The sequence below is a fragment of the Myxocyprinus asiaticus genome, chromosome 17 (genome assembly GCF_019703515.2).
Source record: "Myxocyprinus asiaticus isolate MX2 ecotype Aquarium Trade chromosome 17, UBuf_Myxa_2, whole genome shotgun sequence".
In the NCBI taxonomy this organism is placed as follows: Eukaryota; Metazoa; Chordata; class Actinopteri; order Cypriniformes; family Catostomidae; genus Myxocyprinus; species Myxocyprinus asiaticus.
The window spans coordinates 26,119,372-26,144,347 of NC_059360.1; the positions used below are offsets into that span (position 1 = coordinate 26,119,372).

The 24,976-nt window shown below is 39.5% G+C and overlaps 2 protein-coding genes across 10 annotated transcripts in view; both read right to left on the reverse strand.

The window, feature by feature from the left end:
• The window catches only part of LOC127454810 (E3 ubiquitin-protein ligase HECTD1-like), a 58,105-nt gene extending 41,137 nt beyond the window's left edge, over positions 1-16,968 (reverse strand). For all 6 annotated transcript variants that reach the window (XM_051722244.1, XM_051722242.1, XM_051722245.1 and 3 more), the window contains exons 1-7: positions 16,755-16,968; positions 2,835-3,100; positions 1,904-2,138; positions 1,488-1,715; positions 1,031-1,312; positions 196-466; positions 30-106 (exon numbers count right to left, since the gene is read on the reverse strand). In XM_051722244.1, coding sequence (XP_051578204.1) covers positions 30-106; positions 196-466; positions 1,031-1,312; positions 1,488-1,715; positions 1,904-2,138; positions 2,835-2,974 — 1,233 coding nt within the window. In that variant the 5' untranslated portion in view covers positions 2,975-3,100; positions 16,755-16,968. The remainder of the gene's footprint in view (positions 1-29; positions 107-195; positions 467-1,030; positions 1,313-1,487; positions 1,716-1,903; positions 2,139-2,834; positions 3,101-16,754) is intronic.
• A 369-nt stretch (positions 16,969-17,337) lies between these two features.
• LOC127454819 (HEAT repeat-containing protein 5A-like) overlaps positions 17,338-24,976 on the reverse strand; it is a 45,929-nt gene continuing 38,290 nt past the window's right edge. For all 4 annotated transcript variants that reach the window (XM_051722266.1, XM_051722269.1, XM_051722265.1 and 1 more), the window contains 2 exons: positions 23,844-24,054; positions 17,338-18,747 (listed from right to left, as the gene is read on the reverse strand). In XM_051722266.1, the coding sequence (XP_051578226.1) occupies positions 18,446-18,747; positions 23,844-24,054 (513 nt within the window). In that variant the 3' untranslated portion in view covers positions 17,338-18,445. The remainder of the gene's footprint in view (positions 18,748-23,843; positions 24,055-24,976) is intronic.

A 24,976-nucleotide genomic window follows, 5' to 3' on the forward strand; every position in this document is an offset into this window, starting at 1 on the left:
AAATACCAGACATTACAAAAGAATCTTACCATCTCTTGTGTTCCAAATGCAGAGGCCCAGTTCAAGAGTGTCTGTCCTACATCATCCATGAAATTCACTTCAAATGCTTGAAAGGACAAATAAAAAAAAAAATAAAAAAAGAAAAGTTACATCTTGAACCCCCTTAACTCAGAACAGCACATTTCAAACACTTACCACCAGTGTCAATAGCATCAATAAGGGCATCAGTATCTTTGCTGCGTATACAGTCAATAAGCTGTCGGTGGGAGCGTTCTCCAGAGCTGTCGAGACGCCGCAGACCCGGGATACGGCCAGTGGACCCAGCTGTGGATTTGGGCAAAGCCTTGCGGCCCTCGAAGAGCAGCACCAACAGCAAGTCAACCAGCCGCATAGTGTCCAGCACACAGCGCTCGTCCCCCTGCAGAGCACTTTCCATGGAGTCAGGCAGTGCTGAGCGCAAAAGATCCTGAAGGATGCGAGGAAACACAAATGTACTTAGAAAACCTCCATACAAACCAATCTTCTTCAATGCAAAATTTAATGTTATTACACAATGTAAAGAGAGTGGAAATTTGGACTTAATGAAGATTTATTGGTTTTTAAGAACTTAAACTAAACAACTAAACTTTCAAATACTTTCAACCTCAAACATACTACCAGCATGTGTAATTATTAGTTTATGAGATAATAGTTATCAATATGAAGTATCCCATAAAACACCACTATGCTAAACTTTATTCATTAATGTATGAAAATATTTTGTGTCTAAAATGGCATACTTTAAAACATCCCCTTCAAGGCATTGCTAACAGGCCAAATACTTAATTCCACAATTGAGTTAATTCAAAGTTAAGATTATGTCATTACATTTCAGAAATGTCTCTGTGTACTATTGAAATGTTATGTGGAAATTTTGTAACAAAGCTATTTTAAAAAAAAAAAAAAAAAAAAAAAAAAACAACTGAGGGAACCCACAGTACTTGTGACATCTAGCAAATGGCAAGTACATTCCTGTGAATTTACATCTTACATGTGTGACTAGTGGTGAGCCTCTGCAGAGTGTGGACAGAAGGCTGACGATAGTGGACACTTGGTTACTGAGTTTTGAGTCCGCAGCAGATGGTGCAGCTCCACTGGAGGTTCTGCCAGGCTTGCAGGTGGAGGAGGGTCCAGATGCCATCCCTCCTGCTGCAGCCATACGGGACAGCAGCTCTTCTGTTAGTCCGTGCTTAGCTAGAGGGGCTGGGTCAACTCCACGCCGCGTGAACCGGTCGGCCAGCGAAGCGAAGCAGCGTAAAGCTCCATCAGACACCTGTTAATGGCACAAGGGCAATATATACCATTTAGTCCTTCATGTAAGATTTGTATCACATTTCATCAACAAAGCCAGGGTTAATCAACATTTTATGGAAAAAACACTGATCCACAATTTCAAATGGACAAACTGATTTCAAATTAATTTCTACTAGATGTCGCTAATGTATTACCTGGTGGTCTTCATGTTTCAGTAGACTAGAGAGGGACTCCACACATGTCTCCAGGGAAGAGTCTTGTGGCTCCATCTTACTGCAGAGACGTGAAACCACTGCCATGGCAGAGTGCAATGTGTCCTTGTGCACTAGATGACCACTGTCCCTAATGAAGCTCAGCACACAGTTCAGACCCCCTGCTTCAAATACAGCTCCAGACTCTCTTGTGCAAATCAGCTCCAGAACCTGACGACAACGTGGAAAGATATGACCGCACTGGTTGATGGCATTTAGCATTCAAAAAGATTTTTGCTTTACATTATTTCTCTAATCTCATAATTTACTTAAAAATATACTTAAATTAGTAAGTAAACAGATCTTATATTAGACTGTATTTAACTGAAAGTCGAGGCTACAGATATAGTAACATTTACCTTCACACACTGTTCAGCCAGATCTCTGCTGGTCCTATTGTTGAGCTCCACTACAACCAGCCGGTTACACAGGGCCTTGATGGCTCCATCCACTCCAACAATCCTGCGGGTGCATTCAGCAGACACATCCAGGTAGTAGGTGATGGCCCTGGCTGTCACTTCCAGCACGTTATCTGGTGCGCTCTCATCCAGAAAGATCTTGCACAGAGCTGGAAGAAATGTCCGTGGAGGACACCTAAAGTGGAGAGGCAGCAAAAACAAGAAAGAGGAAAGATATTTAGAGTGCATCTTGTAGTTTTGAAACATAATGGGGAACTTGAAGATTTGCTCCAAAATGCCAATTTGCCCATTCAATTTAGCTCCAATCATTGATGTGAAATTATGGAATTATACAATAAAGTATATAAATAAGAACAGAGTCAAAGGACTCTTACAGGAGAAATAAAAGGCAACACATTCCAGGTTTCCCATACTTTTTAACCAATTAATTTCCATGAATTTTCCAGTTGATTGAGGCATAAAGATTTTTATAATAACTCTATAGAGATTACGCTCATATTCATTTCAAGTTGATGAAATATTCTAGTACTAAGAATACCAAGAACTTGAAATGTCAATGACTTTGTATGAATATTTAATAATTATCAGTGAGTCTTACTCATGAAACAAGAGCAGAACAAATTTGTGCAAATGCATTCTCACGTTAATTGTCCTAAGCAATTTACGCAAGCATCATTTTACACAAAAATTTGTTCTGCTCATGTTTCATAAGGCCCAAATGTCTTTTCCAGACCTGAAAATCACAATTTTAAACTTCCCTGAAATTTGCAGGTTTTCATTTAGAACTTAATCTATTGCAAGTTTTCAAACATTATGACAAATACTGGCCACATAATACATCATTCAACCCATCAGAAAACTTTAGACTTACGTTTCAAAGCAGCGGTCAACGTTGTCTGACATGAGCAACAGCATGCAGAGCTGCTCCAGGGCAATGAGCTGCATGTCCCGCTCATCGCCCTGTCCCATCTGCAGCCACTCCAGCAATGTGTCCGGGTCTACGTCTGCCATGACGCCCCACAACCCTATCCACCCAACACCCAGTCACAGCCCCAACTGGGGACGCATCCGCCAGTGGCAGGAGAGAATTGAAAAGGGGCAGTCACTGGTCCTCTTGTTGTCTCATGAAGTCTTCACCTTCATAAGATATACAAGAAAAAACAAAAGATAATTAAACAGGCATGGAAAAAAGATCTAGGATGTAACGGGCTCAGCGACGAGAACTCTGTCAGGTTGCCTTAGGCCTTAACCCTCACCTCCCATTTGTTAGGTTTGTCTTTGAACAGAAACACACAACACTTGAGTAATTGAAAGAAAACACCCAAGAAAGAATTAAATGGGGTGGAGCACATGACTCCTTTGAGATGTATGTACTTGAAAGGTATTCTAATAAGAGTTCAAACAGACTAGAAACTAGGCTACTACTTGTAATCAAAAGAACTCTCTGTGATAAGCTGATGAGTAAGCTTGGCCAACAGCCATTCACATGATGAATAGTTCATCAGTTACTCAGTGCATAGGCCAAAGAGCCCAACTCACTGAAATGTACTAGGCAATACAAAATTAAGAGTCAGAATTTTTTGTTCTTACAATGCCACCATTAAAGGGGATATGACATGAGAAATCACATTTTCCTTGATTTTTAGACATAAGAGGTCATTCTACTATAAAAACATACTGCAAATAGAACTCAAAACTTCCTCCTTAACAGAAAAAGAGCATTTATTTGAACCAAGCTACAAAAATGGCTTATTTGGAATTTGTGGATTTTGTGACATCACAAGGAGCAGTACCATCAGCAAAGACTGCCTCTACAGCAAAACATCAACGCCCACTTTTACAACGTCGCACCCTTGGCCATGCCCACTGGCACTCAGTCAGACAGGTGAAGAGGAGAGAGATGGGCCTCATCTTTCATGGGAGATTCATACACCAAAGGGGGCTTACAAAGGACACCTTAGTAAATGTTTTCAGCATTAGACAAACTGCTTTGACTGTTATCATGCATCTTGTGCCACTTTCAAGACGCAATGTCAAGTTATAACTTTGAGATTCCCACTCTGTGTCTTGCTGTTTTGAGTATAATCACGTCTTGGACGTGTTTTTGCTCCTATCTGCACTATTTTTAACTGTTGGGTTTATGTAAACTAGGGATGTGCGGAACGACTCATTTCACTGAGGTTTCAATGAAAATTTTGTCTAAAAAGAAAGAAACCTTCAAAACGGTCAAAAACATTGCGTTTATGCGAATCATTTAAAATACTTCCAACAGCCAAATCCGATGCTAAATTCCACTGAAAAAGGGACATTTATCTACAACATGCTTGACTTGCATTATCACTGTAGCCAACATTAAATATAGAACATGACATGCATTTAATGAATCAACATTACCGAATACAGGCATAATTATTGAAAACAATTGAATGAATAGTGCAGGACCAATAGAGCAACCCTATGGCCTGTTCTAAATGGAAATCACCAAGTAAAAGTAACTTGACACATTTAAACAGTCAGGACGTTGTTAAAAATATTTCACAGTTAAGCAAAAAATGCGCTGAAAAGTTGCGTGTATTTCAGGATGTGCATTAGCCTATGATCTATTATGACAGTTGTTCGGTTAAGAATGTTAAACAATAACAGTCACAATGTCACAAAAAAAAAAAAAAAAAAAAAAAAAAATAGGCCTAAAGAACTGGCTCCACTTTTGCTAGTTTATACGGAATCATTAAAGAATGGAAAGCTTCCGCCAACCATGACACAAGCCCGGATCAGTTGGATTCTTAAAAAGGACAAAGATCCAAGCGAGTGTAATAGTTACCGTCCAATTTCCCTGATCCAGCTAGACGTTAAAATATTGTCAAAACTTTTGGCTAACCGATTAAGTTAAATCTCTTATACATATAGATCAGGTGGGGTTTATTCGGGGATGTAACTCTTCTGATAACATTAGGTGTTTCATTAATGTCATGTGGGCAGTGGCAAACGATCAGACTTCGGTCGATGCCATCTCGCTTGACGCCGAAAAGGCTTTTGCTATGGTAGAATGGTATTATCTTTTTAATATTTTGGAAACGTATGGGTTCGGGAATACTTTTATTGGGTGGATTAAGTTACTTCATAGACACCCGGTAGTGGCGGTTCAAACAAATGGATTCATTTCAGATTATTTTACTCTGGATAGGGGCACCCAGCAGGGTTGACCTCTTTCACCCTTATTGTTCTGTCTTGCCCTGGAACCATTAGCAGCCATGATAAGAAAGGAGGATGATTTCCCAGGGGTGGCGGCGGGAGGTGTGGCGCATAAGCTTTTGCTTTACGCAGATGATATTTTATCATATGTCTCCGATCCTACTAGATCTATGCCTTGCCTCCACAGAATTATTGATTCCTTTTCTAAATTCTCAGGATACAGAGTCTATTGGTCTAAATCCGGAGCTTTGGCTCTGACAGTGTACTGCCTAGGGTTGCTGCGGTATACTGGTTTCACGGTATACCACGGTATGAAAATTGACAGTTTTCATACCAATATACATTTGCTTATCTACGGTATTGAGAAAAAAAAATGCAACCGGACGGAGAATCTCACCTGCATGTGCGCATTTCCTTTCCTCCTCGACTGCCTGTCAGACTCGTCAACTTGCGCCACACACACGCAACGGAGAAAATGTCAGAGAGAAGCGAGGCTAGGGGGTCTGACATAAGTGAGTGTGTGTGTGTGTGTGTGTGTGTGTGTGTGTGAGTTAACGCAGTGTTTCAACTAGTGTGGTCTATTCGGACTGGGTCGCGGACAGCAGGGAAAGAACAATGCCACGGTTCTCCCATTGAAGATATTTCGTCAGCCGCCCAAGTGATAGCCTATTTAGGACTGCAGAGGGAGATTTAATGATAATCTCGCAAACAGTTAAAGGCTTCTCATCTGCACTTTCGCACGAGTGTAACAGAACCAGCTCGCGATCATGATCTGCTCTGCTCTTGCGTGCAACAACCGGGCTTCTCTTGATATTGCGGAGCGCAGACCTCAAAACTGATGTGACCAATTTCAATTCTAGTGAAACTTTTCTAGTTTAAAGGTGTCATGAATTGGATTTTTATTTTATTTTATAATGTTCCTTGAGGTCCACTTATAATGTTAGTGTGATTTTCTTCATTAAAAGTAGTTATAATTTAGGAATAATTGATCATTTTCTATCCAGTTTTTGTGCCTCTGATTCAAACGCTCCGTTTTTTTGGGGCGTGTGATCTTGAACACTTCAGTGTAAACACCCACTGCTGTGATTGGGTAACATCTTTGCATGTGGATAAGTGTAAACACCCCCACAATTACGTGCATGTGAGGTTGTTTTGAAAACTTCGGATGGTTAAAAAGATGACAACCGGACAATACATGTGAGCCAGAGTCTGATCCTGAATTAACCCCCTCCACAAACACCATGGATACTGCAGTCTGTGACAGCGTGGTAATCATTGTAATTTAGTTGTCTGTTTGTGTAATAGGTATTACTTTTATTGTTGTTTAAACCAAGACGCGACACACGGTGTGCATCTTGTTACATAGTTGGGGTATTTTCCAACATTTCCGTGTTTTACAAATGCTGAGTAACGCATGACAGCATCATGTATTTACACTATTTGGTACTATCACATTTACAACTGTGAAAGGATACACTTACTGTGCAACATGTAAATGCATACAGGATACATTCACCGGTGTTTGTTGCACTGTCGTTCATCATATAATCATCTTTCATCATATATATATATATATATATATATATATATATATATATATATATATATATATATACATATATATATATATATATACACACACACACACACTATATTGCCAAAAGTATTCGCTCACCTGCCTTTAGACGCATATGAACTTAAGTGACATCCCATTCTTAATACATAGGGTTTAATATGACGTCGGCCCACCCTTTGCAGCTATAACAGCTTCAACTCTTCTGGGAAGGCTTTCCACAAGGTTTAGGAGTGTGTTTATGGGAATTTTTGACCATTCTTCCAGAAGCGCATTTGTGAGGTCAGACACTGATGTTGGACGAGAAGGCCTGGCTCGCAGTCTTTGCTCAAATTCATCCCAAAGGTGCTCTATCGGGTTGAGGTCAGGACTCTGTGCAGGCCAGTCAAGTTCTTCCACACCAAACTCGCTCATCCATGTCTTTATGGACCTTGCTTTGTGCACTGGTGTGCAGTCATGTTGGAACAGGAAGGGGCCATCCCCAAACTGTTCCCACAAAGTTGGGAGCATGGAATTGTCCAAAATCTCTTGGTATGCTGAAGCATTCAGAGTTCCTTTCACTGGAACTAAGGGGCCAAGCCCAGCTCCTGAAAAACAACCCCACACCATAATCCCTCCTCCACCAAACTTCACAGTTGGCACAATGCAATCAGACAAGTACCATTCTCCTGGCAACCCCCAAACCCAGACTCGTCCATCAGATTGCCAGATGGAGAAGCATGATTCGTCACTCCAGAGAACGCATCTCCACTGCTCTAGAGTCCAGTGGCGGCGTGCTTTACACCACTGCATCCGACGCTTTGCATTGCACTTGGTGATGTATGGCTTGGATGCAGCTGCTCGGCCATGGAAACCCATTCCATGAAGCTCTCTACGCACTGTTCTTGAGCTAATCTGAAGGCCACATGAACTTTGGAGGTCTGTAGCGATTGACTCTGCAGAAAGTTGGTGACCTCTGCGCACTATGCGCCTCAGCATCCGCTGACCCCGCTCTGTCATTTTACGTGGCCTACCACTTCGTGGCTGAGTTGCTGTCATTCCCAATCACTTCCACTTTGTTATAATACCACTGACAGTTGACTGTGGAATATTTAGTAGCGAGGAAATTTCACGACTGGACTTGTTGCACAGGAGGCATCCTATCACAGTACCACGCTGGAATTCACGGAGCTCCTGAGAGCGGCCCATTCTTTCACAAATGTTTGTAGAAGCAGTCTGCATGCCTAGGTGCTTCATTTTATACACCTGTGGCCATGGAAGTGACTGGAACACCTGAATTCAATTATTTGGATGGGTGAGCGAATACTTTTGGCAATATAGTGTATATATATATATATATATATATATATATATATATATATATATATATATATATATATATATATATATATATATATATACATACATACATACAGGTGCATCTCAAATTAGAATGTCATGGAAAAGTTCATTTATTTCAGTAATTCAACTCAAATTGTGAAACTCGTGTATTAAATAAATTCAATGCACACAGACTGAAGTAGTTTAAGTCTTTGGTTCTTTTAATTGTGATGATTTTGGCTCACATTTAACAAAAACCCACCAATTCACTATCTCAAAAAATTAGAATACATCATAAGACCAATAAAAAAAAAACATTTTTAGTGAATTGTTGGCCTTCTGGAAAGTATGTTCATTTACTGTATATGTACTCAATACTTGGTAGGGGCTCCTTTTGCTTTAATTACTGCCTCAGTTCGGCGTGGCAAGGAGGTGATCAATTTGTGGCACTGCTGAGGTGGTGTGGAAGCCCAGGTTTCTTAGACAGTGGCCTTCAGCTCATCTGCATTTTTTGGTCTCTTGTTTCTCATTGTCCTCTTGACAATACCCCATAGATTCTCTATGGGGTTCAGGTCTGGTGAGTTTGCTGGCCAGTCAAGCACACCAACACCATGGTCATTTAACCAACTTTTGGTGCTTTTGGCAGTGTGGGCAGGTGACAAATTATGCTGGAAAATGAAATCAGCATCTTTAAAAAGCTGGTCAGCAGAAGGAAGCATGAAGTGCTCCAACATTTCTTGGTAAACGAGTGCAGTGACTTTGGTTTTCAAAGAACACAATGGACCAACACCAGCAGATGACATTGCACCCCAAATCATCACAGACTGTGGAAACTTAACACTGGACTTCAAGCAACTTGGGCTATGAGCTTCTCCACCCTTCCTCCAGACTCTAGGACCTTGGTTTCCAAATGAAATACAAAACTTGCTCTCATCTGAAAAGAGGACTTTGGACCACTGGGCAACAGTCCAGTTCTTCTTCTCCTTAGCCCAGGTAAGACACCTCTGACGTTGTCTGTGGTTCAGGAGTGGAATACGACAACTGTAGCCAAATTCCTTGACACGTCTGTGTGTGGTGGCTCTTGATGCCTTGACCCCAGCCTCAGTCCATTCCTTGTGAAGTTCACCCAAATTCTTGAATCGATTTTGCTTGACAATCATAAGGCTGCGGTTCTCTCGGTTGGTTGTGCATCTTTTTCTTCCACACTTTTTCCTTCCACTCAACTTCCTGTTAACATGTTTGGATACAGCACTCTGTGAACAGCCAGCTTATTTGGCAATTAATGTTTGTGGCTTACCCTCCTTGTGAAGGGTGTCAATGATTGTCTTCTGGACAACTGTCAGATCAGCAGTCTTCCCCATGATTGTGTAGCCTAGTGAACCAAACTGAGAGACCATTTTGAAGGCTCAGGAAACCTTTGCAGGTGTTTTGAGTAGATTAGCTGATTGGCATGTCACCATATTCTAATTTTTTGAGATAGTGAATTGGTGGGTTTTTGTTAAATGTGAGCCAAAATCATCACAATTAAAAGAACCAAAGACTTAAACTACTTCAGTCTGTGTGCACTGAATTTATTTAATACACGAGTTTCACAATTTGAGTTGAATTACTGAAATAAATGAACTTTTCCACGACATTCTAATTTATTGAGATGCACCTGTATATATATGAAGAGTGTCTAAATATATTGATATCAATACTCTTTAGGTGCATCTGTGGCAACTGTGCCATCATGCCAACAGAACAAGAAAATATATGCTGCTTAGAGATACCTGTGCATTAAAACTAATACATGAGCATCTAAAATCACTAGGATCAAATCAAATACTCAGTACACATCTAACAGTCTGTAACATACAAAGCAAAACAATTAACATGGACACTCACACTTGTTTGTTGCGACATCACTGTCGGGTCCAATATAGTCAGCACTGCATCAACTTTTAATTTAAGTCTCTCTGCAAAGCCTGCTTCAAACTGTGTCTTGTTTGTGAAAGAATCATCGGCAAAATGAAGCTAGCAAACAAATACATTCTTACCAACACAATCTGGGACTTCATTAAAAATAAACGTCAGCCACTCTCTTAATGTTGGGATCCTTGCAAAGCAAATGCAAGAGATCTAGTTTCCCACAACCTGGCACTGCAACGTCTTGACATCTTTGTGGCCATTGTGACACCTCCTGTTGCACCAAAAATAATCTCACCGCTCTAACCGCAAGACCGGTGGGCGCCTAAGCAGTGTTGACGATAAAGTAGGCATTGATCTATTTATGCAGAGGCTGGCCTGTGCTGATGTAATACCTCACTATGACGTATCAGTGAGGAGGAAGTAGACAAGCCATTTTGGCACCCTGGTTTCAATAAAGCCTTTTTTTATACTAACGAAGAAGTTTTCGGTTCAGAAATGTACAGTGTTTTTATAGTGCTATGAAATCTTATATGTCAAGATATCATGGTAAGTTTGATTTTCCAATTCATTACCCCTTTAAAGCATTACGAAGTCAATTCGAACCTCTCAAACAGCAGGCAGCCCTGACATGCCAAACAGCACTGAGGAAAAGAGCAACTCTGTGCTATGCACAATTTTTTTTTTCATTGTACATCACCTTTACAAAATTGTTTCACAATTTTACATGAGTAAAAGTAACTTATATTTTGACAAAATGTTATAGTTTCAAATGAAATAATCTAAAGGTAGAATCTATTAGACCTCATTTTATATCAACAGTGGCAGTTTCAAGATGTGTTTCAGCTAGTATTTATTTTTTCATAAATACTATAATTTGTTATTATTGCTATTATTTAAGACTAGCTACACTGACCTAACCATGGTAATGAGGAGCCTTTCCTCCTGTGTAATATGTATGTTCTGTTTGAATTATGTTTGAAATTAGGAAACAAACGAGATAATAATGGGATCAAATAAGTAAATATGCTCTTCAATTTTTAAAAGGGGGGGAGAGAAAACTTCCTGCCGCTTTTGTTTTTGATGCATGTCCTTGTAATTGAAAACCATGAACAAAATTATGCGACCCAGGATACATTAAATACGGGTTACTTTTTACTATGGTGGGATGCCACTTGATTTCCAATGTAAAATCTGGGTCCTGAAGCAAAACCAGTTGAGAACCACTGAGTTGAAGGTACAGACAGGATTAGTCTGGCTGTGCTGTTGTGCACCTACAGTATATGTTAATTATTAATAATCATAGGACATTACTTTAAAAGCTCACACAGCTGATGTTATTTTTCATTTAGTAGTTAATTAGTGGTGCTTGCGGAGCAAAGGGGTGGGGGGTGTGGTGCACCCTGGGGGGCACAAAACCATCCCAAAAAGTCCCATTGACTTAATTTTTTCCATTGTTTTGTCAGATCTTATCTCCTGATCAGAATGACGTAGACACTTGTGGGTGTTCTCATTTGATTTGGGCTTGCAAGCCGTCTTCGAACATACCCTGTGTTTGGGGGTAAAATGTAACCCAGGGGGTAAAAAAGGGGGCAAAAAACAGTCCTAAAAAATAGGTTACTATGGGAAGAGATTTTTGTTCCTACTATGGCAGTCAATGCAAGAAAGTTGTCAGATCATATCTCCCAATCAGAATGACAGAGATATGGGGGCAGGCTCATTTCAATTGGGACACAAATGTGAAAACATCCATAGCGACTTGCAAGCCAACGTTTCGGATATCCGCTTCCCGCCCCACCTACGAAGTGATTTCCATAGCTACTTCGCAGGTCTTGCAAGAGGAAATTTTTTTGCATACACCACGAGTGAGGCAGGGAAGAAGCAAGTGCAGCCTGAGGTGAATAAAGCTTTGTATACTGCTCCAGATATCCCCCTTTTTTAAATAATATTTGTATTATTAATTATATTTAAAATGTTTAACATTAACAGTCATTTAAGCACAGAATTTGTAATAATATAAAGCCAAACGTAAATGTGTAAAAATGCCGAACAGTTTTTAATTCCAGTGTTGACTAGTGGTCGACCAATATAACGCAGAGGCCGATAAATCGGCCGATGCCAATAATGAAAAACGTCAGAATATCGGCTGATTTATCGGCCTCTGCTTTATATCGGTCGACCACTAGATAAATTTTCCTGTTTGGTCGATTTGTTTCTTGAGGGTGCTGAAAATCACCTGCTTGCATGTGAAACGTCTGAGACATGTAAACGACCAGTCACGGTTCATTTTGTTGTTACGTGCCATCGTGTTACTACAATAATAGACCCTGTAACTTTTCTAATGATAAAAGGCAAATATTAATAAAACTAATATCATATACCATCTGCAAATATGCGCATATCTTGTTTAAACAGATGTAATAAGCCAACCTCTCACAACTCAGCAGATCCAGCATCCTGTGGAATGCTCATTTATTTACCTCTGAAGCACGTATTCTATCAGCCTCTCAACAGTTCCCTGCAACTTAACTTTCTTTTCTAATGATAAAAGGCAAATATCAATAAAACTTCTATTATGTACCATTTGCAAATATGCAGATATCTCGTTTAAACAGATGTAATTCACGAACCTCATGAAAATCCAGCATTTTCTTCCCATCGAGCACTCATCTAATATCTTCCTCTGAAGCGTGTATTCTATCAGCCAGAATCAGAAACTTCAGAATCAAAAGTTCCTCTCACTCACAAATCATGACGGTCAGTCCGTGAAAATCCAAGCAGGCGATCCAGGCCGTTTAAAGTGTCAGGGGATTGCTGCTCACACTAGATCCGCACGAGCGCATGAGTGCAACTTCAAAGTAAAAGCGCTTCACATGCACTATAAGTAAATGTCTTATTAACAATGCTATGTATGTACAGTTGGTTTGATTCGGTATTTTTTGATAAAATGCGATTGCTAATGTAGACATGCCATCTATGGTTGCTGGACTACTGTGTGTACTGTTATTTCCTTCCTAATATATTAACAATTTCTTCATGTACAAATAAATTACTAAACTTTGATGACTAAACAGAAATCAGAAGAAATTGCTAACATTTAAAATACAATAAATTTTTTTACAAAGTTAAAGTTTTGTGTGAAATTGAGTAAATATAGCGCTAAATAAGAGTTCATTACATTTTTTTTTTTTTTTAGCAATTTTATGTTTATGTTATTTACTATATTAAATTGTGTGATATATCGGCATTGTATTTGTCATCCTACTCTCTGGATATCGGCCATTAAAAACCCCATATCGGTCAACCACTAGTGTTGACTAGCAGCATCAGAACCATTTAGTCGACTAGCCTCGCACATCCCTAATGTAAACTAGGGATGGAAATTCATCAATAATTTGGTATTTGAATATTTAAGCTCATAAAAAAAACGAATATTCGAATATTCTATTATTTAAATGAAGGTAATTAATGAGAAAGAGTTTGTCAAAGTTTGCATCACCATTAAAAAAAAACAAGCTTCTAATTATATCCAAAACAAGCTTATATCATGTCCTGTGTTTTTTTGTTGAAAATATTTAAACAAGCAATGAGTGAAAACAAAAAAACTATAGAATGAAAGCATTTAAGCTCGCAAAGCGAAGAAAAAGAAACCGCTAATGAAGTAGAATGACGCAGTTAAAGTACAGGACAAATATAAACACTTGACATATTATAGTTGTTTATATTGTACCTCATGTTTTTGTTGAGAAAAACAAGCATATCCACATGCTCAGTAAACCATACTCATTTATACACACCAGTTTAAATGATGGAATGTCCCTTACCTCCGCTAGCAAAGTCTTTCTCAGATGCCATGTTTGTTTACAGAAGTGTCGCGGGGATTAGGTTGCTACGGGGACGCTGCTTTCTAACGAGCTGCACATATACGAGAGTAAAGTGTACACCACTTTTCCAATGCATTTAAACTGGAACCCAGCTTTCTCGCAGTAAGCCACATTCTCACAATTACCTGCTTTTTTGGTGTCCATCTGAACGTACTAACAGAACCTTTTGCTTATCAAATGTGATCAACTTGTCCACACTCAACAGCGCCACCCAGTGCATTGTTATAACTGCCAGTTTTAGTTTGTGTGTTCAGGATTTAACATGCATCTCACTGTATATATGGCCAGCAAAGCAAAACTTACTATTCGAATAATTATTGCAGAACGAATACTTGAGTATTCGACTACTCGTGCACATACCTAATGCACATACTTGACGTCTTTGATCTTTTTATGTATTTTCAGTGACTTACGCCACGCTTTAAAAAAATGTGCAAGTGCATTTTTTTATTTTATTTTTAAAGCATCTGTTCTGGTCCATTCAACTTCTGCTTTCGGATAATATCAGCTAGGATTGCTTGTGAACCAGTCACAATATGATTCAAGATTTGCAAAGGAGCTGTTATTGAAGGATGGGGCAGTTAAAAAACACTACTGAAACTGACTGCAAAACCGTTTCAAATGTCATGACTGTTTGATTATGGTGCTGCTGTGCTTGAGTGAATAGGTTTATATATTTGAATGTAATGTGTTTGAGGTGTGTTGTGTGTAAACCCTGAAATCTAGTTTTATAATGTTGTGGAGCTTGTTCATTCTCCCTACTGAGTTTCAAATATGGCTGTATTCAAGGGGCTGCACGATGTTAGCCAAAACAGTGGGCATTTACGTTGAAGGCATGTTGACAAAGCGCCTGAGACAGGGTAGAAAATGATCATATATTACTAAATGATGACTATTTTGGTGCAAAAAAAAAAAAAAAAAAAACTTCACTAACATTATTAGTGGACCTCAGGAAAGATAATATATATATATATATATATATATATATATATATATACATACACCCTCACTAGACAAGACAGGCAAAGCTGAGCCAAGCATGAATGTAAATTCATTGGAGTGGAAGACTTATGTGATATAGCAGTAGTCTGTCCTTCATTACAGTCCGGGTGGCTATAAATGGGCTCGAGAAAGATGCAACATCTGAGCAACAGTGAGATCCACTTATCAACAGATTAAGTGACGTACTTGATTCAGGAAGAATGTCCTATTGAACTTGACATTGAAAGCAACTAAAAACGGGCTCAAATAATAGATCTAATTCACATCTTAACTGGATGAGGAGAAAAAAAAACCTGATTGTTTTCACTGCTACTCTGAAATATAGCCTACAAAGTCTAAGGAGCCACCTGACTGTGGTGAGATTAGAAAGTTATTTTGCAACACATGCCTTTACCATAATTTTTCATTCATGATGACATCCACGCTGACATCTCCCAAGTTGCTCTTTCTGGTCTTGTAACTTGATTAACTGTTACACAGGGTGAGCCAAACAATGCTTTCAATATCCAAGACTTCTGAAAACAAAACAAGTCCTGATGCCATAGCCCTGGGTTAAACAATCTCAAGCAAACCCTGTGGTGAGAGAGAAATAAAAAAAAAAAAAACAACAACAAAAAAAAAAAAAAAAAAGGTTTTGCCTACTACTGTCATTTTACTCCCTTCAAATTAATCAGATTCTAATTTTCTGTTTATAAATGATCTAACACACCAATAGCATCCAACACTTATCTTCAAGTTTAACTTCACTGATGCATTAAACCAATTCTCACAATGTAGGCTACTATAATCTGACCTGAATATCACGAGGAGGAATAAATTGCTTTTCCCAAGTCTCAAATACTGGAGATCGAAAAACAGAAAAAAAATATTTAAATCAGACTCTGTCTGGCGTTATGGAGATCAACTTTACCATGTAAACCACAATCCATACAGATTTCAATAGTCAAATACTTATGCCCTTCAGGGGCAAACAGGAAAGTAGACAGACTGCTTAAATTCAAGGGCTGATAAGGCTCGGCATTTCGTGGCGTTTGATCTTTCATGGCGAAACACGCATTTAATGATGTTTTTGGGCTTTTTGCCATGGCAGCTGACTAGCGTGTAATTGCACGAGTCAAAAAAACAACTTTGTTCGAACCGATGTCATCATGACACCAGCCTGACAACCCCTATTAAAGTTCACCTACCCATTAAAAACATATAACCGCTAATATCCGTCAAGCAGCGTGTGTTTGATATATAATATGTCGCATGTTTAACTTCATGTATAGCCATCTGACATGATCCTGAGAGCCAAGCAGATGAACAAACACTTAGTCACCGTCCCAATTAAACTCATACAAACCTCTGGACATCAACATATACCGTCATCAAACTCCAAAAGTGTGAATGAAAGATAATAATGTGACTACTTTAGCGAATACATAGTGATATATTCACGTTCAATCCTCCATTCCTGATGGAGTTCAGAGAGCTTATATTTTAACTTGCTCACCATGACATAAACCACAACCTTTTAATTTCACATTAGTTAATCAAAAGCCATCATTTCCAGCATATTTCCCCAAAATAAATTAATTTAAAAAAGGTCAAAAAGATTATCGACAGCGAAAGAGATGTTTAGCTAGCTAGGATTAGCTAAACTGCGTCCTGCTAGCTTCACTTCGATAGACCTAATTAAATCAAAAACATATTTTACTTCATGAATAGAAGTCATATATATGTTTCCACCCATAAACACGACCGATCCGAAAATACATTTAAGGTAAAAACCAAACCACCGCAAAGCTACAGTAATGCGGCCTTGTGTTTAACGGCAAATCCACGTGCTGAATTTAAAGGAAAGCCCGAGGCCTGAGCTCGTCTGTCAGGCAGAGACACAAACTCTCCGCCGAGAGTCACAAACACTCACCGTTTTTTCCAAACGACGAGAAGAGAGAAAAACAAAGGTGGACGAAATTCGGCTCTGGTTGAAGTTGTGTCAGACGGTAAGAGGTGGATAGTTCTTCATTCCCCGCTTCTGTTGTTTGTAAGGTAGAGGTCAGAGTGAACTGTTGAGTGAAATGGAGAGCCGTCGAAAGTAGTCGAGGCTCCGCATATCACGAGGCTCCGCAGCAGCGGTCAGGAATACGCAACGCTGCGGCTGAGCGACAGGGGGCGCAAAACAACACCTCGCCATTTACAGTCAATGAGGTCGCACAACCAGACAGCAAATCATTTACCTGGATTGCACAATTGCAGAATGTGAATTGTGACATTGAAATTAAACTCTTTGCATACATTTTTTTTTTTTTTAACTCACAAGATTTTAGTGGGTTAGTGTTGATCCTGGGGCTTCTGAAGCAATTGCACTGCATTATGCATTTTACCCAAATGATTCTAGTAGAACAGATGTATCCAAATTAGGACATACTACTATGCACAGGGCTAAACATTTGCATATTTATCTCCAGCAACACAGTATTTCTCCGATTTAGAAGCAAACAAACTGCAACTCTTGAAGCAAAACTATATTTTATTCCTGCAGTATATTCAGAAAATAAATGTTAATTTTGCCCTACATTTTAATCTGTACAATTTACAACATACAAAAAATATGGTGTGGTTATAAATGCAGTAATGTATGGAATCATCACTGCTTCAAGCAGAAAGCAGCACCTGAAGTATATAGTTACTTAAAAAACAAAACAAAAATGGTCCAGTATTCGCAGAAACTTACACATTCGCACTGTAAACTTGTTTGTAGTGCTGTAGTAAATATTATTGTGCTGCTTGTTTAACATTTTTTGCTTTGCTTATGCCTTTATATTTTTAATCACTCAAGGTTAGATCTATTACACTTGCTTAGACCGTGTGCTGTCTAACCTTTAGAAGTGCACAGTGGATAAGTCTTGTGAGAAACAAAGTGATAACAGCACACATCTCCATGCATAACTGAAATACTAAAAGTATTGAAAGGGTACCACATTTGCATTAAAATGATCAGTACGGTGATCTGATGTAGTATAGAGCAATGCAAGTACCTGTTCGTAATGCTTAACCAATATCATAAATACATTCACAACAAGCCATCTCTTCGGAATTTAAAATATTTGAAAATGAGCTTAAAGTCAAGGCAGTAGATGACTGTTTTAAAATTCAAAGTGGTGCAGTTGGTGTTGCACAAGGTTTGGCAGAGTGCTGCAGCAAGTCAGAAAAAAATAATTCATTTGTATTCGCTTTACAAGAACAATGACATACTCCTCACAAAAATCCATGCTATGCATAACTAAGTTAGAAAAAATCATCCAATTTATCATTAAAACAAAAAAGTTGATATATGGAAGTCATAAAATTCACTCCCCCTTGGGTGAGCTGTTCTTGCCGTGAGACGCTGATGGTTAAAAACGCATTTCCCCTAACCTTCTCAGAGTAAATATATATTACATTCCTCATAGAGGTTAACACAGACACAGTTAACACTACAATCCTTAAATGACATAAATTATAAACCAATGTAGCTTTAAAATCATGACAAATTAAAATAACACCTTGACATTCACTCAAATAGTCATTCAAATCAAAAGGAGACTGCATATGCTACATTTGAAACGGACGTTGGATTCACAGGAAATTGATCTTCAGTTGGATGCTGGGCGTGCTTCTGCTAATGACCCGGGCTGCTGTTGTCTTAGTGTTCACACTCTCCTGGTTCCCCTTGACGGCTGCCTCCAGTCGGGCTTTCATATTCGGAGCAGAGGCCATCAGTGATTTGAAGACAGCCGAGTGTTGGGGGCCAATGCGCATGAGGTCTCTTAAGGCGGATTCATGCAGTAAGCGAGAGGCTGCAGAAGCGGATGCCAAGGCATTCTCATCCAGCAGAAGAGAGATGAGGATTGGAAATAGCATAGCCACCAGCTGTGGACCTGCATGGATAAAAAAAACATTGATTTAATCTGTGGTAAAACTGTAACATATCCTTTTAAATGAGACTGCACTGTGTCAGTAGCCGACAGTATGTGAAACTACTCCCAGGAGTGACATTCTCTATTAGCGTTTAAAAATCACACTAATCTATTGGCAGATGGCGCTTGACGCTCCGCCTCTGATCCATCTTTGCTTCATCGCTGAAACTGCAACTGTATCAGAGTGGATTATTTTCTACCTCCCTGCTTGTGCTCTGATGAACAGCATATCCTTTATCACCTCCGTGTTTGAAACACTATTGCATTGTGATTGTGTTTTACTGAGTGTAAAGCACATTAGAGCCTTTTGCTTAACAACATCTTTTTCAAGAAGATTTTGCAAATGTTTTTCACCTTGTGAGCATATCCCTCTGTCTGATGGGCACAAGCGCTGCTTTATATGCCTGGGCCGAACCCACGTGGAAGCAGTGCTCTGAAAGACTGATTGCGTTAACTGTGAACGCATGAAACACAAGACGCTTTGCTTTTGGCTATCCTCCTTTCTGAAGGATGACACCAGTCAAAGGACTGCATGAGGGAGGCTTGCGAGGCCGGGATGTAGAGCGCAGAGTATTAGGAGGATTTGTCACCGGAGCAAGTGTCTCACTCAGCCAATGAGTTTGTTGGTTTGTTGGAAAAACCGTAGTAAAATCTCTGAAACCGAGCTAACACAGGTTCTCTCTCGGGCGGTCGAGAAGCTCCAACTTGTGTAGCCCACTCCGAATAAGCCAGAGCATTCTCAGCTCGATGAATGGTATTACAGAGTTGGCGCAACTCCACGTTCCACTGTCCCATGCAGTTTTTTCCCCGAGCTGCACGACCAGTTGGTAAAAATATGGCGTTCACCCTGCTCTGCACGGACGCACCTTTCAGGTGCAGCAGCCTTCATGACACATTGTGCAAAGGGGCTATTACTGGGATTCCCCAAGTGGAAGAGGCAGTAGTGGCCCACTTATTCCCCTCCTGCACACTGGGAAGGAAAGCCAGGCTAGTCCAACCTTCCAAGCCTTGACGGCTTATGTCCCCTCTTGTAAGCAAGGCCTATGTGTCAGCAGGTCAGGCTGGTTTGGGCCTGTACACCATGGTGGTCTTGCAGGCCTACCAGGCTGACTTGCTCAAAGACATGGGCAAGAACAGGCCAGACACAGAGTTGTTCAAAGAGCTGCATCAGTCCACTGATCTGGCACTCTGGGCAGCCTGGTGTCTATAGAGCATTAATCTCTGGCTTAATTTGACAGAGATACATCATGAGTGCCTTCACTGAGGGGTTTTAAGCTGCTAAGAAGCAGTCGCAAGCGTACAAGCACATCTTGCCAAGGCGAGGTGGCGCAACCGACTTGCTCAGAAAAAGGAGATTGAGCCAGAGGTCAAGTCTCAGCGGCAGTGCCCAGAGCGTAAAATTGTGCTCTCTGGCCCTCATCCCAGCAAAAATCTCCTTCTGGGCAAGGCAATCGTTCCTGATGGTTTGAGTACCATGCAGCGAGGACCAGAGCATGACCTACTGTCCTGGTCTGAGACTTGGCGCTTGTACTGAATGCGCTTACGGATTCCCCAGGCACTTGACGCAGTAGGCTTGCTTGTACTTTATCTGAAGACCGTGCTGCTACTTGTCTTGGTTTCAGTCAAACGTGTCAGGGATCTTCAGGCCTTGTCGGTCCATGATTCTTGCTTGGAATTCAGACACAGCTTGTCAAAAGCCATCAATCTTAGAGAGGGTTTGGCCACTACCTTCAGAGCTCAGGAGGTAAACTTACTAGTGGTCGACCGATATGGATTTTTAATGGCTGATGCCCAGAGAGCAGGGTGGCCGATATGCCAATACAATGCCAATATATCACACAACTTAATATAGTAAATAACAAACATTAAATTGCTAAAAAATAAACTCTTATTTAGCACTATATTTACTCAATTTCATACAAAACTAAACAATAATATTGTATTTTAAATGGTAGATAGCATTTTCTTCTGATTTCTGTTTAGTCATCAAAGTTTAGTAATTTATTTGTACATGAAGAAATTGTTAATATTTTAGGAAGGAAATAACAGTACACACAGAGGTCCAGCAACCATGGATGGCATGTCCACGTTAGCAATCGCATTTACTAAAAATATATCAAAATCACACCAACTGTACATACAGTGATGTGAATAAGACATTTATTTACAGCTATGTGATGCGCTTTTAAGAAAACGTAGGCAGCTGACTTGCTACTTTGCTGCCGAATCAGTTAATGGCTTAACTGACAGCTGTTTTGAATGAATGGAACTCTTAAGGAAACTGATCTCAGAACAGTTTGAAAAGCACCTTATTTTCATCCTACCTCTGTATACAGCCTCCGGAGGCATCATTTTCCTGTTTCGGATGCAACCTCACGTGCTCATGCGGATCCACAATCTCCTGAAGGTTTAAACAGCCTGGATCGCCTACTTGGATTGTTACAGATGGACCTTTGTGAATGAGAGGAACTTTTGATCCTGAAGTTTCTGATTCTGGCTGATAGAATACAAGCTTCAGAGGAAGATATTAGATGAGCGCTCAACGGGGAGAAAACGCTGGATTTTCGTGAGGTTCGTGAATGGCATCTTTTTAAACGTAATATCTGCATATTTGCAGACGGTACATAATAGAAGTTTTATTGATATTTGCCTTTTATCATTAGAAAAGTTACAGGAACTTTTGAGGAGAGGCTGATAGAATACGTGCTTTAGAGGTAAATAAATGAGCATTCCACAGGATGCTGGGTCTGCTGAGTTGTGAGAGGTTGGCTTATTACATCTGTTTAAACGAGATATGCACATTTTTGCAGATGGTATATGATATTAGTTTTAATAATATTTGCCTTTTATCATTAGAAAAGTTACAGGGAACTGTTGAGGAGAGAGAGGGAGAATGAAACAGGCATGCACTTTAACATTATGAGCTCAAACGCATCTGCCGTTGCTCTGATATGCGGACCATTTAAATGAGACTGTGTTGCACACGGGTCTATTACTGTAGTAACACGATGGCATGTAACATCAAAACGAACCGTGACTGGTCATTTACATGTCTCAGATGTTTCACATGCAAGCAGGTGATTTAAAAATTGGCCAAACGGGAAAATGTATCGCCCGATGCGATAATTAAAAAAAAGTCAGAATATCGGCCATTTTATCGGCCTCAGCAATATATCGGTCAACCACTAAACCTTGAATCAGACAAGGTGCAGACTGCACATGCTCTGCCCTGTGAGAGTGAAACGCATATAAATTGACCGTACGAGTCAATGCATGCTGACGGATCAGCTCTTTGTCTGCTTTGGAGGTCGTTCAAAAGGTTTGGCCATCTCCAAGCAAAGACTTTCTTACTGGGTTGTTGATGCTATTGCGCTCTCTTACGTTTTGCAAGATGTGCAGTGTCCCATGGGTGTTAAGGCCCACTCTACCAGGAGCATGGTCTCCTCCTGGGCTTAGGCAAAGTGTGTGTCCTTACAGGACATATGCCTGGCTGTAGACTGGGCTTCCCCTGACACCTTTGCCAGGTTTTATAACCTGAATGTTTCCACTCTCTCTTCCCAGATCCCTGCTGCAAAGGAGAGTTGATTTTTCAATGTTAACAGAAACATTGTGTTCTTGCTGTTGGTCTTATCCATGCCATTCATTGACACTCAGAGAGAAGAGCAGTGTTTTTAATGTTCTACTACCCAGTATGGCTGGTGTCATTGATATATATTCTAACTATGTATCGTTATTGAGTTTCTCTCTTTTCCTTCCTATTGTTCAATACGAAGGGGTGAAGATGTCAATGTTTTTAAACACGCTAATGGCTAGTAGGCATTTCCTTGTATGTGTGAATCAGCAGCACAACACGATGGTACACATTTTCCCATAGCGTCAGCAAATGCTGCAGTGTCGAAATGGCAGAGTTGAAAGAGAATGTTCTTGTTATGACAGTAGCCCTGGTTCCCTGAAAGGAGGGAACGAGATGCTGTGTTCTCTCGCTGCACTACTGATTTCTCGATGTTAAGGGACCAAAAGATGAGCTCGCTTCACTTCAGTCTAAAAATTCTGATGAAATGGCACTGTGTTCCGGTTTATATGCCCACGATGACACATGCATCAGGGGCGGAGCATCGAGTACCATCTGCCAATAGATTGCCTTGATTTTAAAGGGTTTCAGAGATAGTCACTCCTGGGAGGAGATTTTATAGCATCAGCTACTGACACATTGTTTTTCTTTCAGGGAACAAGGGTTACAGTTGTAACCAGAACATTCTGTTCCGTCTTGTTCTGATTTATGAAGTCATCTAATCCTGTAATCCTCTACAACAACTATAGTTGGCCGATTATTCAATTAGGGGTACTTTTAACAACATGAAATCTTGAAAAATGAAATTTACTTAACTTAAAACATTTACTACATGTCCTGATCATGACCTTGAGCAACCTTCAAGATGATTTTGGTATGATGGATGATGTGCATATTTGAAATTGTGTGCAATGGCAATAGCATTTTTTAATTTTGAGAGAAAAAGCTGGATAAGCCTTGAACTTGATAATACAGCAAGTTTGCTAGAAGTAAATTGATTTTGAATAATAATAATAAAAAACAATCTAATAATAAACAACTCAGTAATGACCCCTAAAACTTTTACTCTCTAATTTCTATCAAGAACAAATTCTCTTGAATAAAAAAAAAAGAAAATAAAAAAAAGCTTGTCGTAATAGTAATGACAGCTGTAATGGGGGATAGTGAATTTTGTCATTTAAAAAAATTACAAATTGCACAAATATATACTGTACCAAAATCATATTTTTTATAAATGTTTTAAGCTCTAACTAAGCAAAATACAATATACCTGATTTAACACTTTAAATACCTCTAAACTTACTTTAATTTGGGTAAGAAACAAGTCCAAAATAAATACGTTTTGGCAAATTACTAAATCATTTAAAATTAATTTGACATAATAAAATTTTAAAGCAATTACATAATTAATCTTTTAAAACTAGAAATTATTCAAGTTCCCCCTATTAAAGAATCACCCAGTTTGTAAACATTTCCAGTCACTTACGGTGAGTTTCATCAGCAGCAAACACTAGCGCTTCTAGGGCTCGGACTGCGTCTTGCACTGCCTGTAGCTCTGCTGGGTTCTGAGGACGACTCCTTTCAACTCCCTTTAGTTGTGACACTAGACAGCCACCCAGAGCCAGAATAAATGGCCTGGCTACTGGCGTTGGACCTTGAAATAAAGATACTAGCAACTGATAACTCCTGCTCTGCACCTAATGGAGACATTATCATATATGGTATAGAAGACCATGTTAAAAATATTCAAAAGTGTTTTCCTTTAAGAACTTTAAGCAAACTGTAGCAAAGCTTCCAATTAAAAGGGACAGTTCACCCAAAAGTGAAAATTCTCTCATCATTTACTCACCCTCATGCCATCCCAGATGTGTATGAATTTTTTTTCTTCTGCAGAACACAAAGATTTTTAGAAGAATTTCCCAGCTCTGTTTGTCATTACAATGCAAATGGCTAAATCCATATCTTCAAAAGCGAAATGATCAGTGTGGGTGAGAACAGTTCAATATTTGTTCTTGTTTACTATAAATCTCCAATTTCACATTTTGTAAAGTGAAAGTGGAGATTTGTGTTAAAAAAGGACATAAATATTGATCTGTTTCTTACCCAAACCTATAACATCGCTTTTAAAGATATGGATTAAACCACTGGAGTCATATGGATTACTTTTATGTGGCTTTTATGTGATTTTTTTAGCTTCAAAGGTCTTGTCACCATTCACTTGCACTGTAAGGACCAACAGAGCAGAGATTTTCTTCTAAAAAAAATCTGTTTTATGCAGAAAAAAGAAAGTCATACACATCTGGGATGGCATGAGTGTGAGTAAATAAGCAGTAAGATGTAGAAATGGTGCAGAAATGTTTTTAAATAAACACTCACGGAGTACTTTATTAGGAACACCATCTTATTCATGGGATTATATAATCAGTCAATCATGTGGCAGAAGTGCAATGCATAAAATGATGCATATACAGGTCAGGAGCTGTCACATCAACCATCAGAATGGGGAAAAAAATGTGATCTCAGTGATTTGGACTGTGGCATTTTTGTTTTTGCCAGATGGGCTAGTTTGAGTATTTCTGTAACTACTAATCACCTGAGATTTTCAAGCACAACAGTTTC